This window comes from Arachis ipaensis, chromosome B09 (assembly GCF_000816755.2).
Source record: "Arachis ipaensis cultivar K30076 chromosome B09, Araip1.1, whole genome shotgun sequence".
NCBI lineage: Eukaryota > Viridiplantae > Streptophyta > Magnoliopsida > Fabales > Fabaceae > Arachis > Arachis ipaensis.
The window spans coordinates 142767648-142787957 of NC_029793.2; the positions used below are offsets into that span (position 1 = coordinate 142767648).

A 20310-nucleotide genomic window follows, 5' to 3' on the forward strand; every position below is an offset into this window, starting at 1 on the left:
CATTCCATATCATCATCAGACCCAATGTCCATAGTCATATTAGCAATAATCCACTCTTTCAAATCAAGATTATAAAACATGCTAATATTCTGCAGTTTCACTCGGCAATTCCACACTGGCGATGACATGGGACAATCTCGAATAACATGAAAGGGAGTCTCAATATCATTATCACAACTCGTGCAGTTGGGATTGTTCCCTCTACCCCATCCCGTAGTTCTGGAAGCTGTTAAGACAGCATTATGAGCCAACTGCCAAAGGAACACCTTCGCCCTTTGTAACCCTTTCCAATCCCAAATCAATTTCCATAATCGATCTGAGTCGTGGTCGCAATGGGAAAGAAATTGATAGGTATGTTTGATAGCAAACTCACCTTTAGGATTGGGTCGCCAAAAGAGGATATCCCTGCCATCTTCTATTGAAGGAGGGGAAGTGCTTCGAATTTTATTAATGACACGGCAGGTAGGAGGGTATTTAGCTTTTTTATTTTTCATTGTCCTTCATCTACATAGTCACTCACTGGACAATTTTTTTTCTTAAGTGTCAGGATTGGGGATGTTAAATTAGCTAGTAAGTTATTGGGTTCCAACCGAGCGTTTGTCCAGAACTTCCTTGCCTCACCATTTCCAAGTAGGTAACCTATGTTTTCCTTAATGATGTGCCATTTGGCTACAAGACTTTTCCACAATATAGAGTCACCACTGATAGCCACCACATTTTGCATAGGATTATTTCCTCTCCCAAATTTTCCAATCATAATTTAAACCTAAAGAGAATCAGGTTTGGTCACAATTATGGGCATCATTTTTTTAGTATTTATTTTATGTTTATTTCATTTTAGTTTGTTTTGTTTGTTTTAAGTCCAGTTATGATTTGTCCCATTATTATTTTAGTAAACTTATGAGTTAAGGTCTTAAACTTAAAAGGTATAAAAATCTTCTAAAATCTGGTAGTCACTTTTTTCCTTAATTTTGATGAATATGAGAAAAGGTCAAAACCATTTGAAAATACTTTTAAATCGCCGACCTTCACAAAACTTGGACGGATGAGTCCCTCCATCCAAATGCCTCCGTCAAAGCCAACGGAAAAGTCTGACGTGACTCCTGTTCTGATAACCTGGCATCACAGGTTGACACGTGGATTGATAAGCGGAAGGGTAGTTTCGAAAATTGGACAAATAAGTCCCTCAATCTAAAAACTACGTCGTTTCGCATTTGGCCATTTACATACACTCTCATCCCTTAAGTTGTATACAATACCCATTACACCCATACCACTCTTACTGAATTACATTAAACCCTAAGAATACCAACGATCACCATGCTCTATTTCTCTCTCCAAAAAAACAACTACCCAGGCTGAGACGGTTGCGGTGTGCAGTGGCTATCAAAGAGGGAGAACGCTCCATTGTTGTCTGAGTTGCTGTCTTTGTCATCGAAGGTAAGAATTCGTTGTGTTACTTAGTGAGTAGATTGTCAGATTCATTGCATATACAAGTTAGAACTGTATTGTGAAAGGACTGAACGTGCATGTTGATAGTGTTGTTAAAAAAGTATTGGGGTTTTTCCTTTGAAATTGATTAACTGTTAGGGCAAAGAAATGTTCTGAGGTGATTTCGTTTCTGTCTTTTGAAGGACATTGCTTTTTAATATGTGAAAAGAGTACTTCTTTATCATTATTTTTTGTTTTTTTCAGAGGGTTGATGTGTTTGTGGTGCCAATTTTCCACCATGGGAGTAATTTTGTGAGAGAAAGTAATGGTTCTCTGGTTTATAAAAATGGGAAGGTAGAGAAGTTTCCCGAAATGGACCTGAATTTTGTGAATTTCGGAGACTTGATCACACTATTTAAGGGCTTGGAGTACCAATCATACAAGACAGTTTATTGGTATGATCCAAAGAGTGCTCATGTTGAGTCTGGGCTGCATATTTTGACAGGAGATGCAAGGATTAATGCAATGCGAAAGAATAAAATGAAGAATACAGAAACGGACGGGTTTTACCTATACTTTGACAACCCTGTTGATGAGCCTGATATTGTGGAGGATGCTAGAAACCAAAGTAACAGCCCTGTCTCATAAGAGGTTTTGGTGGATCTTCAGAGTTCGCCATCTGATGATGGGTACGAGAGTACGGAGGATGAGCCCTACAAACCTCCACCACCCGGGTTTGAAAGTGACAGTGACAAAGATGATAATAATGCTTATGACAATGGTAGCGAAAGGCAAAGAGTAATGAAGGGACAGAAAAAAGTTGTGCCTCCAAAGAAGCCAGCTGCAAAGAAGACAGGTGCCAAAAGAAACAGGAAGACGTGGAAGAAGAAGGGACAAAGTAGTGGACTAGGTGCATCTAATGTTACTAGAAGGCAGCAGGCCAGGACTGGACCCAATGAGCAGCAAGCCAGAACTAATGTTGGGCCTGGTTCTAATGTGCAGCCCAACAGAGATCCACAATCCAAAAAATACCAAAATGTTAAGTTCTATGTGAGTGAAGTCCAAGATGATGATGATGACCCGGTATATGATTATGAATTTGAGAATTTACATACACCTATGTCATCAGATGATGAATCTAGCAAGCATAAATTCCCTGAGCTTGATGATGATTATGCTTTTGGAGAGGGGAAGTTTAAGTTAGGGACTAGGTTTGCCACCATAAAGAGATTTAAGGAAGTTGTGAAAGACTCATTCATTGCTGAGGGTGGTTTCTGACTCTACTCCGAGAGGATTTGGGGGATGTGCAGACTTATGGTTGGAATTTTATGTCAGACCAACAAAAGGTAAACTTCATAATTCTTTAACTACTTGGTACTTGTTCACAATTGAGTTCTGTTTTACTTATGCACTTATTTACTTTTAGCTTCTATTTTAGTGTTAGGTAATTGTTTAATGTTGACTGTTGTTGAATACTAGGTTATGTTTTAGTAGCTATATACAATTGTATGATGACTGCTGGTTTAGTTAATATGAATGTGCAACTGCTAATTAATAGTTATGTATTGACTGCTGGTTTAGTATATGATTGGGCAACTACTATGTAGTGGTGTTGACTGCTGTTTAGTGCTAGGGTTCAGTTAGATATTGACTTCATTGTATACTGTGTTAGGGATTGCTACCTGCATTGAAATCAGTGATGCCAAATGCCCATCATCGAAATTGTGTGATGCACATTTGAAAAAAAATTATCAATCGGTTTAAGGATTTGTATATTCGGGAGGTGGTTTGGGACTGTGCTAAATGCACCACCATACCAGAATTCAAGGAATAGATGGAGAAGCTCAAAGAAATTAACCAAGGTGCATGGGAATATCTGTCAAAATTTGAGCCAGCAACTTGGGTGAAGGCCTATTTCTCACATGGACTAAAAATGGACAGCCTCACAAATAATATGTGTGAGGTGTTCAACGCAAAGATAATAAACTATAGAAGCAAGCCTATTCTCACAATGTGTGAAGAAATTAGGTGCTATATGATGGGGAGAATGGTCAAGCATAAGGAGTTACTTGAAAATTATCCTGGAAAGCTCGCACCTGCTCAGCAGAAGAGGCTAGAGTGTCTTATAAGGCCCAGCAACAAATAGCTTGCAGAGTGGATAGGTGACGACAAACGTAAGAGATTTGAAGTGAGTCGTAAAAATACAAAGGTGGACGTGGATCTTATCAAGCAAACCTGCTCATGCAACAAATGGCAGCTGAGTGGTTAGTTTTAATTAATTGTAAAATATTTTCTCAATTATATGGTTTACTTGCTACTAGTCCATGATGTTGTTCTGTTTCAGGCATGCCATGTATCCATGCAGTTACAGCAATTAGGAAGAGGCATGATCATCCAGAGGAATATGTGCATCCATGATTATGCATGGAGTCAATCCATAAGACATATGCACATTGTATTCAACCTATGTCAAGTCAGGAGTTTAGGACAAGAAGTGAGTATTCAAGGCCAGATCCTCCCATCATAAAGAGACCAATAGACAGGTCAAAGGTGCACAACAGACAGAAGGATCTGGCTGAACCACTGATGCAGCAAGGTGACAAGTTGAAGAGATCATTTAAAGTCACTTGTAGTAAATGTGGTGTAGCGGGACATAATTACAAGACATGCAAGGGTGCTCCATCTGACCCCAGCTGGAAACCTAAGACTAGGAAGTCTAAGAAAGGTGGCACAAGTTAATCAATAGTAGTCCTTCCACTATCACAATCAGCACCAAATGATAATGTAAGTATTGTACTTAAGTAGTAATCTATTTAATTGGTTTTGCTTCGTGATGTATGTCTCTGTTTAATGCAATGTTAGGGAAGTAATATAGTAGGTTCTAATTGGTCAACGTAATTGGACAGGATGCTCCTAACACCCAAAGTGCTCAATCTCGCCAGGCTCCGTCTAGCCAGGATCACATTAACAATAGCCAGCAACATACTCCAGCTTTAAGTTAATTCTATTATTGTAAAATGTTGACCCCTCAAACTGTTATGTACCCTAAATTTCATGAATACTTTGTTATACATGACAACCAGGTTTCAAGTGTTGTGAATCCAACTCCTTCTATATCTGTGGCAGCAACACCAAGGCCTACAACACCAACTTTAGTGGCAGACCAAGTCAGGCCAAGTCCTGTAACCAGAAGGACACCATTTAGACTCCCACTTTAAGTTTCATCTACAACCCACCAAACAGTTCAACCTAGTCCATCAAAAATGAGGCCCAAGCAGAAGATATTCAAACCACCTGCTCCACTTTGTCCCAGTTCACTCCCACCTCCAAGTCAGCCTGCACCACCACAGCCTCAATCTCAAGGTGCTCCACCTAGCCCACAACCATCTAAAGTCAGACCAGGACCAAGTACAGCAGCTACCAAGGAGACATTGGCAGCAGCAAGCACGGCTACAACAAGACTGTTCAAATTCATCCCTAATCCACCCTCCATCAATCCAAAGAAGTGAAGAAATATGTTATCTTGGACATCCCACTATGCCTTGTAATAGCTTTTAGGAAACTTGACTGTGGCAACATTGTTTTTTTGGGAGACTTATTTTTTTTGGAAAGCACTTAGGATTTTATAAACCGTGGCAAACTTGTTAGGGGTTTGAGGCTTACTTTTGTGATGTTAAACTTCATAAAACTATACACTTTAGGAGATTTGTTCTTTTTGGACAGCTTTTAGAAAACTTGATTGTGGCAAAGATGTTTATATAACTTTCAATATATGTTATGTGTTTATGTATGCAACTTTTAAGCCTACTTTTTTCAACGTTTCAATGTTTCTTTAATTATTGAAAACATAATAGGAGTATTGTAGTTATTTTCTATAAAAAATAATATCAATTTAGACAAATTTAAGATTTGATTCACCATTTTTTTGGTCAAATTAATTTATCTGGCCTAATTTTGATAAAAATAACATGGTTTAATTGATTATATGTGTTAAATTTCAATTATTAGAAAACATCTTTAAAAAAAGACGTTTTAGGCGTCTTTATTTAAATGGCTCCTTTATTTCAAATGAATACTTGTGTTTTGATCATATTTGATTAACTCAATGTAGATTGAATTTTGCTCTAAACTTATTTTTGGTGGAAGCAACAATTTTTTACTTTTCCATCCTTGAGAATTACCCTGGAATAATAATACCATGTTAATTATCTATTTTAACATTTAATATTAAAGAATGATATATTAGGCTCAAACAGTCAAACATTCATCACTTCTTTTTTTTATTAATTTTGCATTTCAATGTAATTTTGGATAATATTATTATTCAAATAATATTTAGTTTTTTATAATGAAAAAAAAACACAAATCACATTCACATTAATCTAATTTTAATCAAAATTAATTTTATAAAAGTACAATCATACTAACATGTATTTGCAAAAGTTATTCTCAAATATACATGATATACTCCACTTCATTCTCTCAATATAATAACTTTTTGAGTAAAGTATCGTTTTTGTTCCCAACGTTTGGGGTAAGTCCCAAAGTTGTCCCTAACATTTCAATCGTCCTATCTAAGTCCCTAATGTTTCAAAATTGACTCAATGTTGTCCTGCCACTAAGAATCCGTTAATAGAATTGACGGTGGGACAAAATTGAGACGATTTTGAAACGTTAGAGACTTAAATATGACGAAAACGTTGGGGACAAAAACGATACATAGAAATAAATTTTAGTTTTATCCTTCAATAATGTCAATTTCTTGCTGTACATAGTATTCAATTATTTTTTAATCACATCTAAGTAAATTACACTTAATCACATTACTTTCATTCTAAATAAATTTATTTTTTTATCATTTTACACTTAAAGTTATATGTTAATATAAAAATATAAAAAAATTATTTAAAATGAAAGTAATGTGATTAAGTGTAATTTAATTAGATATAATTAAAAAATAATTGAATATTATGTACAGCAAAAAATTAATATTATTAAAGGATAAAATTAAAATTTATTTCTATGTATCGTTTTTATCCCTAACTTTTTCAATCTATTTAAGTCCCTAACGTTTCAAAATCGTTTCAATTTTGTCCTGCCGTCAATTTTGTTAACAGATCCCTAACGGCAGGACAACATTGAACCAATTTTAAAACGTTAGGGACTTAAATAGGACGACTAAAACGTTAGGAATAACTTTGAGACTTACCCCAAATATTAGAGACAAAAATGATACTTTACTCTAATCTTTTCTATAGATTTATCTTTATTTTATTATTATAATTACTACAACACATAAAACGTGTGATGCCGTTACATTTTTATGTCAATTTTCTTTGAGTAATACCCAAATAGGTTCCAAAAAATTTGGCGGTTCGATAGATTTGTCCCTCATAAAAATTAATTAGGTCTCGGGTCCATAAGATTATTAGATATATGCTATATAGATTTTCAAGTCAGGTTGAACCGGTTAACACGACACTCTCTCTCCTACGTGGAGGTTGTAGGCGTGATGTGTTAGGTAAAGCAACATGTGTTGCGCTCAGGACAGATTAGTCCTTGGACACGTGGCTAAAACGACGTCGTTTATTTTGAAACAATGCCAAACGATGCCGTTTTGAGAGGACAAGTTCGTCCCCCCCCCCTTTGTTCCCTGGTTCTTGAAACTTCGATGTTCTAAAGTCAAATAGGTCCCCTAAATTTTTGTTATAAGTAAAAAAAGGTTCCTGATTTTATAGTATATATGTCAAATTGGTCCTCTCGAATTAAGCAACTAGAACCATAATTAGAATCAAATCATGATGAAATTATCCAAAGTATGTCAAAATATGCAATCCCAAGCACATGAAATGACATATCTCAAGTATAATTACAGTCAACAATTAGAATTCGTCAGTCTCCTCATTTAGCATCTTGTTCTTTTGCAGAACTTTGATATCTTTTTATGTTCATTAATTAGGTGAATACCAGATTCCAAGTTAGCAGAAGTGGGATCATACTAATATATTGCCTTGTAGTTATGGTAACCGAAGTCCAAATATTTCTATAGGTCAAAGAAACATATCAAGTCAATAACTATGGAAGAAATTTTTTGACTTCTCCAGTAATGTACACAAGTACCCCTTGGTTGTCTTTAACAAAATTTTCACCACGGTGAAATACAGGTACTATGTGTTTACTCATCTACATACCAAAAAATAAAACTCTGTCACAAGTTAACCAAGCAACCAACGCAATACAACAACATCATAATAGAATAAAAAAATTCAAATACTTAAAGTGTTTTTGTTATTATCAAATATCAATCCGTAACCACTTCACAACTCTCACTTAAGCTACAACTACAACAAACTGTCTTTGATCTACCCTAAATATACATCACATGCACGTTCATCATACTTCACTCTTTACTGCCAATTTAATACAACAAAAACTAACTTAACTTATCTCGAACAATGGTGATATGCACGACACACCACTACCAAGCAGTCTCTGTACACATTGTCAAAGCACCATTACGAATTTGGATAAACGTTAATGGGGTGAAGAATATGAAGGGTTAGGTGAGGGTTTGGGATACTTGTCATTTTACAAAGAAAAAGGGAGAGGGTACGTTTTTTTATACTTGGTACCTACTTAAATTCAGGGACCTTTTTGACTTATAACAAAAATTTTAGGGAACCTATTTGACTTTAGAACGTTGAAGTTTCGAGAACCAAGTAATAAAGGTGGGGACGAATCTGTCCTCTCAAAACGGCGTCGTTTGGCGTTGTCCCAAAACGACGTCATTTTAGCCACGTGTCCAGGGACTAATTTGTCATGAACGTGACACGTGTTGCTTTACCTAACACGTCACACCTACAACCTCCACGTAGGAGAGAGAGTGTCGTGTTAACCAATTCAACCTGATTTGGAGACCTATATGACATATATCTAATAATATTGGAGATCCGAAACCTAGTTAATTTTTCTGGGAGACAAATCTGTCGGACACCAAAACTTTGGAACCTGTTTGAGGTATTACTCATTTTCTTTTATCCTTTCCGATTTATAAATGTAATATTTTAATTCTTTAAAAACTTTCTTAGTTAAAATCATTAAATGTGTCAAATTTTAATAATAATAATAATAATAATAAAATTTTATCTATTAGTATTTAGTAGCACTCATCAATATGTGTAATAATGCCATCCATATCCATATTAAATTTACAAAAATAATAATGCCATCAAAATTTATTGGTTTTAATCTCACTTAGTCATTAACTCAATTTATTTAATCTAGTTTCTTAATCTAATAATCTAATAACATATTTTATCCCATACTATAAAACATTATTATAGCTAACTGATGAACAAAAACATTAAATTATAATAGTCGCCTAGTATTTCTCCTAAAATTGAGTTTGAAGATTAATAATAATGACCTGAAAATACTTCTTGTCCACATTCAGATCATTTTTAATTTTGCATAAATATGCAGTAATAGCTCATTAAAAAATTGAGACTTGCTAATAAACGTGAGTCTTGAATAATGAATACACAGGGACAAGACAGCATGCATGAACCAGCTTTCATTCTCAAGTCAGTGTGCTCAAAACCACCTTAAGTGGGTCTATATAAACCTCCCCTCACAAAAATCTTAAAACATATCTTAGACTCCATTACTAATAAGATAAAATTATAAATACAAAATTATAAATACAAGTATAAAATTATAAATACACAATTCTACACAAATTAAAAATTACAATATAAAATTATAAATACAAGTATACAACAAAATAATTTAAATAAAATAACAACAAAATAATATTTAGCCTCTCTTGTCAGCCACTCATTTCTTTGCCTTATCATTGCTTAAAGAGAATTTGCTTTATCATTGCTTAAAGAGAATGCTTGTGATTTGTGAATTCCAACAAAATAATTTAAATAAAACAACAAAAAAATAATTTTCAGTCTCTCTTGTTAGCCACTCATTTCTTTGCCTTATCATTGCTTAAAGAGGATGCTTCATGCTTGTGAATTCCAATCAAGAGGAAGGTATTAGGTAATCAAGCTGCTATGAAAGAATTAAAAATTCCCAATCTGATGCAACAAATAGAATGCTTCATCTTAATCAACAAGACAACAAATATATATCAGATCATTAAAAGGAATCATCAAAAGATTTCTACTTTCGACATCCAAAAATTCAAAATCAATATTAGACTATTAGTTGATTATTGACTGATTTATATTGTTTTCTCGTATTTATACATCAGAACAAATTAAGTCTTCAAAAATAATTAAATCAATGCACAAAAACAATTAACAAATAAATTAATCAAACTAAACTTGCATTACATCAGAACAAAATCAAATATTCAATACAAATTCACAATTCACAACTAAATCAGTTATCAAACAACAATGAAGCAAATAAGTGAATAAGCAGAATTGCAGATCTGTAAATCATGATTCATGACTGTACCAAAAAAAATCCAAGATTGAATCTGAACAGTTGAACTTTAGGAAGCAAAAGTGTAAAACACAGTAAACAGTAGCCAGTGACGGATCTATGCGGCGTTCAGCGGCAGCATGACAAAAGCCAGGCGTTCTCTGCTGAAGCCTGAAGAGTGAAGACTGAAGATTGAAAACCAAAGAGAGAAGAAGATAGCAGATTTGCAGTATTCGAAGAAGAAGGACGAACGGATCAGAACCGATCGATGAAGAAGAAGGCAAAAGGAGACGCGGAGATGTGGAGACACGGCAGTGACTCTGGAGACAGGAGGGCGGAGGCCGGAGAGCCAGAAACGTCAGCCGTGACACTGGATGAGACGCGGAGCGGCGGAGTGGCTCTGATATCTGGAGACAAGAGTGCCGACTGTCGAGTGCGGCTGTGCGAGCTGCGAAGTGCGAAGGTTGGAGGCTGCGAAGCTTGGAGGCTTGGAGCTGATGAAGAAGATTGGGAAAAGAAGGGTTAGGGATTTGATTTGGGGTTGTGGGGTCAAAATAAATTATATAGTGGGGGCATTTAAGACATTTTACTATGAAGTATTAAGTAATTTCTAAAATTCCACTGGGGGCAGTTGCCCCCACTACTCAATGAATGCATCCGTCCCTGCTCTCATCACTTTATTACAATGGAAACACTACCCACCATTAAATCACCAAAAAGTGAAGCTGTTACCCCTAAGTTGAGAGATATGCTGAACATTGATGTTGATACTAATAATGTTGTTACTCATCCTCCGAACTCAATAATTACCCTCGATGCACTTCGTAAATATTTTATGGTATCCTTTGACCTCAATCAACCTGCTGCTAAACTTGATCAGGGTGAAAATGAAAACTTTATGGTAATAAATTAGTGTTGAATGGATGCATGCTATATTTGGTTTTTACAATTATTATTTGGGTGATACTATACATATAATTATTTTTGTAATTAAGTCTAAATAAGTTGGCACAAGTCTAGAAAAAATAATTGCATGCGTCACACATTTGTATAGTACAAAAAATTTTGTTGCAAATATATTATGTTGGTTTCGTGAGTCATTGTCCTAGGTATGTAGTCGTTCAAAAATTTCTATATTGTGCATCAAATTTATGTGTTATGCATAGTTTGTTGGTTAAGTATCAATATTCTAGACACATGATTTTTCAAAAATTTACACAAAAATTTAGGCGTTGTATACCAAATTTTTTATGTTGTGCACCTTAATTTTTATGCTTTGCATATTTTGTTGGTTGAATGTCAATATTATGGGCATACAGTTCTTTAAATAACTCTGTATTGTGCACTAAATTTCTGTATTGTGTATATTTTGTTGGTTAGATTTTAATGTTTTGGAGATATAATTCTTTGAAAATTTAGTAGTTTATTGGACATATAAAAAAAGAGGAAAAAAAAACGCATGCATATGACTTGGTTGAAAAATAGTTTAGCCAGCTAGCTTTATTGTTATTCTTTTCCTTTTTCATTGATTGATTGTATCTTTGAAGGTTGTTGAATCATCAGCTCCTAAGGGAAAAGAAAAAAAAAAGCAGCAGCATGAAGTTTATGAAGAAGAAAGCAATGATGAGAAATATGAGGATATCATCAAGTTCTGAGAATGCTGATATGGAAAATGATGAAGATGTGGATTCATTGACTGTGATGGGATGCACTGATTGTTACATCTATTTGATGGTATCCAAATCCAACCCTGAATGCCCATGATGCCAAAATCCCAACCTGTTGGATGTGCTTGAAGTAATGAACTTTCCTAAGACTGCTAAGCCTAATAAGAGAATGAGGATCAGTCAAATTTAATTTGGCATCTCTCAAATATATCTCTCTCTTAAAGTTTGTTAATTAAGAGGCTTGTTCTTATTATGTCTTTTTAATTACAACCTTTTTGGCTTATGGTCTTGACCGAGTCGTGGTCTGTTATACAGAATAAAATTGGATTATGCTGATTCAATAATAAGAATAATTTTACAATAATAATTTTCAGCATGCAATATTCATAATACTTTAACTAAATTTACAATAATAATATCAACCACTTGTTTAAGGATTAAAAGATTTCATACATAACAGTGAAAAAAAAAATATTATAGTTGAAAGGTATCCAATTTAATCACCCAACAGATATCATGGATACATAATCTCCCAACAACCACCTAAAACAAACACTCAGAGCCCAACAACAACATCAATGCTAAAGCTAAAACATAAAAGCCAAAAACACAACAAAACCGAAAAAACAATTCTAACATGAAAGACACCAACTACAACAGCACCCCTGCCAAGAAAAACCACTACCAAGATATCCCAACCTCAAATATGTAAAACCTTCCAAAAGTAACACAGAGCCAAAATAAAACATTGTCCCTCCCAGTGTAAAGGTGAACTAATAACAACCAAACATAATCATTCCTAATAACATATATCCTCTTGTCCCATCTTCTTTACTCCTCCATCCCCCATATTTTTTTACTTGAAATCTCCTGTAGATTGGTTCTAAAAACTCTACCACCAAGAGAAAGAGAGGTAGCAGGGAACATATGTACCACCAAGCATCCCCAATAGCCAGATGAAAACATCAACAGCACTGGGTATGAGGCAGAACAAACTAACTAACTTTAGCTGACTGCACATGCTTTATCATGTGCAATCTCAATATTCTTAATACTCGTAACATCAATCCTACTGCTTGAGCTTTGAAAATTTGCGAGACAAACTGAGAACTGTTATATGCCAATTGATCCAATTACAAGAATAACAACTAAGAGAATAAAAAAAGATTTCGCAAACATGGCTAAATCATTTGTTCAGAATATGCATCAAGAATTAGACAAGACAATGACTAATAGTTATAAAAAGTCAAACGTCTTATTATTTACAAGATGCATTAAAGACTCTTATTAATTAAAATGAATTATATAGGCATCACTTTTTTTTGTATACTCCGCCCTAAGGCCAGGAACAAAACAAAAAACAAAACAAATTAACGAGGAAAAGAAACCCCACTTCTATTAGCAAATAAAATTAGAGTAGTCTCCTTGGGAGATTGATCCCAAGAGCATGCTCCTTGTTTTGATTTAGTAGCAAATTTGCAATTCTATAAGCTAACTGATTAGCCTCTCTCTATATATATGTCATATGTGCACTTGCCATTCCCTGTTGAGAAGCTCTCTGATCCTTCTAATTGGGTGGGTTACAGTCTGGTGGCATTTTGGAGGGTTCTCCATCAAATTCACAGTTGCTTGAGAGTCTGTTTCTAGCTCAATCCTTCTAAATCTTTTCTCCCATGCCATCTCCAGTCCCTCCCGTATTGTTGCAACCTCCGTTTCTATTGCCTTTGCATAGATCAGATGTCTGGCATCCAATAAATCCAGCTACTATCCGCATTTTTTAAAATTTCAGCACAACTACCTTGTCTAGGGTTACCTCTAGAGGCCCCATCTGTATTTAGCTTGATCCAATCCTTTTGGGGTGGTTGCCAAGAAACTGTCAAAGACTCTTCATGCTGATTATTCTCTATTCTTCTTCAGGCATCCCTAATTTCTCTTGCTAAGTTCCTTATTTTCATCTCTTTGATTCTTAAGGGGATATTTATATTAGAATGTATATATTCATTCCTAAATTTCCATATAAGCCAAACTGCTGTGACAAAAATATCCTTCCATTCCATATCATCATCAGACCCCATGTCCACAGTCATATTTGCAATAATCCACTCTTTCAAATCAAGATTATAAAACATGCCAATATTTTGCAGTTTCACCCGGCAATTTCACACTGGCGATGACAGGATAATCTCGAATAACATGAAAGGGAGTCTCAATATCATTATCATAACTCATGCAGTTGGGATTGTTCCCTCTACCCCATCCCGCAGTTCTGGAAGCTGTTAAGGCAGCATTATGGGCCAACTGCCAAAGGAATACCTTCGCCCTTTGTAACCCTTTCCAATCCCAAATCAATTTCCGTAATCAATCTAAGTCGTGGTCGTAATGGGAAAGAAATTGATAGGTATGTTTGATAGCAAACTCACCTTTAGGATTGGGTCGCCAAAAGAGGATATCCCTGCCATCTTTTATTGAAGGAGGGGGAGTGCTTCGAATTTTATTAGACATTGCAGGTAGGAGGGTATTTAGCTTTTTTATTTTTCATTGTCCTTCATCTACATAGTCACTCATTGGACAATTTTCTTCCTTAAGTTTCAAGATTGGGGATGTTAAATTAGCTAGCAAGTTATTGGATTCCAACCAAGCGTTTGTCCATAACTTCCTTGCCTCACCATTTCCAAGTAGGTAACCTATGTTTTCCTTGATAATGTGCCATTTGGATACAAGACTTTTCCACAATATAAAGTCACCACTAATAGCCACCACATTTTGCATAGGATTGTGCCCTCTCCCAAATTTTTCAATCATAATTTGAACCCAAAGAGAATCAGGTTTGGTCACAATTGTGGGTATCATTTTTTTAGTATTTATTTTATGTTTATTTTATTTTAGTTTGTTTTGTTTGTTTTAGGTCTAATTATGATTTGGCCCATTTTTATTTTAGTGAACTTATGAGTTAAGGTTTTAAACGTAAGAGGTATAAAAACCTTCTAAAATCTGGTAATCACTTTTTTCCTTAATTTTGATGAATATGAGAAAAGGACAAAACCATTTGAAAATACTTTTAAATCCCCGACCATTACAAAACTTGGACGGATGAGTCCCTCCGTCCAAATGCCTCCGTCAGACCCAACGAAAAAGTCTGACGTGACTCCCGTTCTGATGACCTGGCGTCACGGGTTAACACGTGGACTGATAAGTGGAAGGATAGTTTCGAAAATTGGACAAATAAGTCCCTCAATCTAAAAACTACGTCGTTTCGCATTTGGCCATTTACATACACTCTCATCCCTTAAGTTGTATACAATACCCATTACACCCATACCACTCCTACTGAATTACATTAAACCCTAAGAATACCAACGATCACCATGCTCTATTTCTCTTTCCAAAAAAACAACTACCCAGGTTGAGACGGTTGCGTTGTGCAGTGGCTGTCAAAGAGGGAGAACCCTCCATTGTTGTTTGAGTTGCTGTCTTCGTCACCAAAGATAAGAATTCGTTGCATTACTTAATGAGTAGATTGTCAGATTCATTGCATATGCAAGTTAGAACTGTATTGTGAAAGGACTGAACGTGCATGTTGATAGTGTTGTAAAAAAAGTATTGGGATTTTTCCTTTGAAATTGATTAACTGTTAGGGCAAAGAAATGTTCTGGGGTGATTTTCGTTTCTGTCTTTTGAAGGACATTGCTTTTTAATATGTGAAAAGAGTACTTCTTGATCATTGCTTTTTGTTTTTTTTTTTCAGATGGTTGATGTGTTTGTGGTGCCGGTTTTCCACCATGTGGATAATTTTGTGAGAGAAAGTAATGGTTCTCTTGTTTATAAAAATGGGAAGATAGAGAAATTTCCCGAAATGGACCTGGATTTGTGAATTTCAGATACTTGATAACACTGTTTAAGGGCTTGGGATACCAATCATACAAGACAGTTTATTGGTATGATCCAAAGAGTGCTCATGTTGAGTCTGGGCTGCATATTTTGACAAGAGATGCAGGGATTAATGCAATGCGAGAGAACAAAATGTAGAATACAGACACGGACGGGTTTTACCTATACTTTGACAACCCTGTTGATGAGCCTGAGATTGTGGAATATGCTAGAAACCAAAGTAACACCCCTGTCTCATAAGAGGTTTTGGTGGATCTTTAGAGTTCGTCATCTGATGATGGGGACGAGAGTACGGAGGATGAGCCCTACAAACATCCACCACCCGGGTTTGAAAGTGACAGTGACAAAGATGATAATAGTGCTGATGACAATGGTAGCAAAAGGCAAAGAGTAATGAAAGAAAAGAAAAAAGTTGTGCCTCCAAAGAAGCTAGTTGCAAAGAAGACATGTGCCAAAAGAAACAGGAAGACGTGGAAGAAGAAGGGACAAAGTAGTGGATTAGGTGCATCTAATGTTACTAGAAGGCAGCAGGCCATGACTGGACCCAATGAGTAGCAGGCCAAAACTAATGTTGGGCCTGGTCCTAATGTGCAGCCCAACAGCGACCCACAATCCAACAAAGACCAAAATGTTAAGTTCTATGTGAGTGAAGTCCAAGATAATGATGATGACCCGGTATATGATTATGAATATGAGAATTTACATACACCTATATCATCAGATGATGAATCTAGCAAGCATAAATTTCCTGAGCTTGATGATGATTATGCTTTTGGAGAGGGGAAGTTTAAGTTAGGGACTAGGTTTGCCACCATAGAGAGATTTAAGGAAGTTGTGAAAGACTTATTCATTGCTGAAGGTGGTTTCTGACTCTACTCCGAGAGAATTTGGGAGATGTGCAGACTTATGGTTGGAATTTTATGTCCGACCAACAAAAGGTAAACTTCATAATTCTTTAACTACTGGGTACTTGTTCATAATTGAGTTATGTTTTACTTATGCACTTACTTACTTTTAGCTTCTATTTTAGTGTTAGGTAATTGTTTAATATTGACTGTTGTTGAATACTAGGTTATGTTTTAATAGCTATATACAATTGTATGATGATTGCTGGTTTAGTATATGATTGGGCAACTACTATGTAGTGGTGTTGACTGCTGTTTAGTGCTAGGGTTCTGTTAGATATTGACTTCATTGTATACTGTGTTAGGGATTGCTACCTGCATTGAAATCAGTGATGCCAAATGCACATCACCGAAATTGTGTGATGCATATTTGAAAAAAATTTATCAACCGGTTTAAGGATTCGTGTATTCGGGAGGTGGTTTGGAACTGTGTTAAATGCACCACCATACCAAAATTCCAGGAATAGATGGAGAAGCTTAAAGGAATTAACCAAGGTGCATGGGAATATCTGTCGAAATTTGAACCAGCAACTTGAGTGAAGGCCTATTTCTCACATGGACTAAAAGTGAACAACCTCACAAATAACATGTGTGAGGTGTTCAACACAAAGATAGTAAACTATAGAAACAAGCCTATTCTCACAATGTGTGAAGAAATTAGGTGCTATCTGATAAGGAGGATGGTCAAGCATAAGGAGTTACTTGAAAATTATCCTGGAAAGCTCGCACCTGTTCAGCAGAAGAGGCTAGAGCGTCTTATAAGGCCCAGCAACAAATAGCTTGCAGAGTGGATAGGTGACGACAAACTTAACAGATTTGAAGTGAGTCGTAAAAATACAAAGGTGGATGTGGATTTTATCAAGCAAACCTACGCATGCAACAAATGGCAGCTGAGTGGTTAGTTTTAATTAATTGTTAAATATTTTCTCAATTATATGGTTTACTTGCTACTGGTCCATGATGTTGTTCTGTTTTAGGCATGCCATGTATCCATGCACTTACAGTAATCAGGAAGAGACATGATCATCCAGAGGAATATGTGCATCCATGGTTATGCATGGAGACAATCCATAAGACATGCACATTGTATTCAACCTGTGCCAAGTCAGGAGTTTTGTACAAGAAGTGAGTATTCAAGGCCAGATCCTCCCATCATAAAGAGACCAATATGCAGGTCAAAGGTGCACAACAGACAAAAGGATCCGGCTGAACCACTAATGCAGCAAGGTGACAAGTTGAAGAGATCATTTAAAGTCACTTGTAGTAAATGTGGTGTAACGGGACATAATTACAAGACCTGTAAGGGTGCTCCATCTGATCCCAACTGAAAACCTAAGACCAAGAAGTCTAAGAAAGGTGGCACAAGTTAATCAATAGTAGTCCTTTCACTATCACAATCAACACCAAATGAATGTAAGTACTGTACTCAAGTAGTAATATGTTTAATTGGTTTTGCTTCGTGATGTATGTCTTTGTTTAATCCAATGTTAGGGAAGTAATATTTATGAATAACGATAAATTATAAGTAAATAAAATTGCTTGAATGCAATTAAAAACTATTACATACCCGGATAGAAGGTGGAAATAGAAGGTTCTGACCCCATGAAGGGGAAGATTCTCCCACTTCCATTTCATTTCAGTAGGAAAAAGAGGGTGGAGGGTAAAAATGGGAAAGAGAATGTCCTAATAACTAACATGCCATCTAACTCGAGTAGTGGGAAAGCGAGGGGATGTGTGATTCTAATTAAATCGGGAGTGGGCAATCTCCTTGCATTTCTGTTTCTGTGCTGTTGTAAGTGTGTGCAAGTCAATTGTGCAGATACCATTGTTACACTGATCTCTTGATCATGTAGTTGTTCATCACTAATTTCACCAATTCGAGACCATATCGTTGAAAGGTTAAGTTTTGGCGAGATGTTGCTGGAATTGATAGAGTTCTCACTGGATAACTACGTAATTTCTTTTCCATGACAATTATCGTTTGACTACACTTATTTTGTGGTCAAAATTAAAATAATTTCAGTGTCAGCTATGATATCCTTCCCAGAACAAAATGCATTTGATTTGTCGAATATAAATAGATTTAAGAATGAAAACCTTTTGGCACTTCTTCAAGTGGTGAGTCACTCAAATTTCATTCGATCTTAAAATTTTTCGCTTATGTGAGAGTATATAAAGGAAAAAAAAAAGTATAACTACAAAGAAGATAAAAGTCCTGCAAAACAAAAAAAACAACAAATAATGCAACAAGTTGTTCAGTGTCCCTTAATATTTCCTGATAATAATCCACCCGTATCTTTTTTCTTGCTAGTAATTTTGTCTTTGTATGTATGTATTCATATTTTTATCTTGATGTTCGCTATTGTAGTCTTTTGTTTTATTACAGGCAAATAATCCTGGGTCATTTTTTTAAGAAGTTTATTGTTTACCATTGCAGGTGAAACTACTATTTTATTACCAATTATGAACTAATCTCTATAAGAAAATCTTTTAGAATGAAAATATAAAGCGAGGTAAATTTTTTATGTTAGACAAATTATGCTAGTTCGACTGATATATTCTCATACACCTTATTTACTGTACAGCTCTAAAAGTTTTTTACAATTTATTTTATTCAGGCGTTTATTTCTAGGTGTGGTAAATGGGTTTGCATTTTAGTTTGATACTGAATTTACTGGGTTACGACAAGAAGAACAACCATTAGCACTAGATAGGATGAATCCAGTACCAGTTCTTTGCATTGGGCCTAGTGAACACACTGGGAACAGGTACAAACTATTTTCTTATTAAAGTCTTAATTCTATTTACTTATAGTGTGCAACTTGTAATTGAGGTATATCTTATGTTTTTAATATAGTTAAACTAATTTTATTATCAATATTTGCAGATTTTGATTTACTTTCTTACTCAAGTACATCTGGAGAGATAAACCTTTTATAAGCTCAGTAACATTGACACAACAGACAGAGAGCGTAAATGGTTCATAGATATCGAACTGATGTATCGGTGAATTAGAAAAATTTCTATCATAGTTTATCTTTTACCGTCATTCATTAATGTTTGTTAGTTACCATTGCAGTTCACAGTTATGTAATCTCCACCAAACAAACTGAACTTTTCTGACCTACTAGCAAACCACTGTTACTAATCGGTTAGAAAAGCTCAATTTGTTTCATTGGGACTACATAATTGCGATTTGAACTACAACGGTAACGAACAGTATCAGAATTCAAAACTTAACATTAATAAATGACCGTAAGAGATATACTACAGTAGCAGTTTTTCTAACTCACCAATACATTAATTTGATATCCATGAGTCATTTATGTTCTGTCGGTTGCAATGTCACTGAGCCTATAAAAAGTTTACCTCTCTCCAGATAGACTGAAACAGAAAAGTAAATCAAAATCTACAAACATTGATAACAAAATTAGTTTAAATATATTAAAGACATAATATATACCTCAACTGCAAATTGCACACTATAAGTAAACAGAACCAAGATTTTAATAAGAAAATAGCTTGTACCTATTCCCAGTGTGTTGTAGGATCACTATGCCAAGTGCAAAAAACTAGGACCGGATCCATCCTATCTAGTGCTGATAGTAGTTCTTGTCGTAACCCAATAAATTCAGTATCAAACCAAAATACAAACTCATTTACTACACTTAAAAATAAATGCCATAAAATAAATATCAATGAATTATAAAAAATTTTACCGCTACACAATAAATAAAGTGAACGAGAATATATCAATTGAACCAACATAATCTCTTACATGAAAAACTTAGCTTCGCTTAGTATTTTCATTCTAAAAAATTTTCCTATAAATATTAGCTTAGAATTGGTAATAAAATAGCAGTTGATATATTTCACCTTTAATGGTAAACAATAAACTTCAAAAATGATCCAAATTAATTGGCCTTGAAACAGCCAACATCAAGATAAAAATGTGAATGCATACATATAACAACAAAGAC

General features: G+C 35.2%; 1 protein-coding gene across 1 annotated transcript; it reads left to right on the plus strand.

Moving 5' to 3' along the window:
• On the plus strand, positions 10556-11538 carry LOC110266407. The gene is made up of 2 exons (XM_021111017.1): positions 10556-10771; positions 11418-11538. The coding sequence occupies exons 1-2, from the start codon at positions 10556-10558 to the stop codon at positions 11523-11525; spliced, it is 324 nt and encodes a 107-aa protein (XP_020966676.1). The 3' UTR covers positions 11526-11538.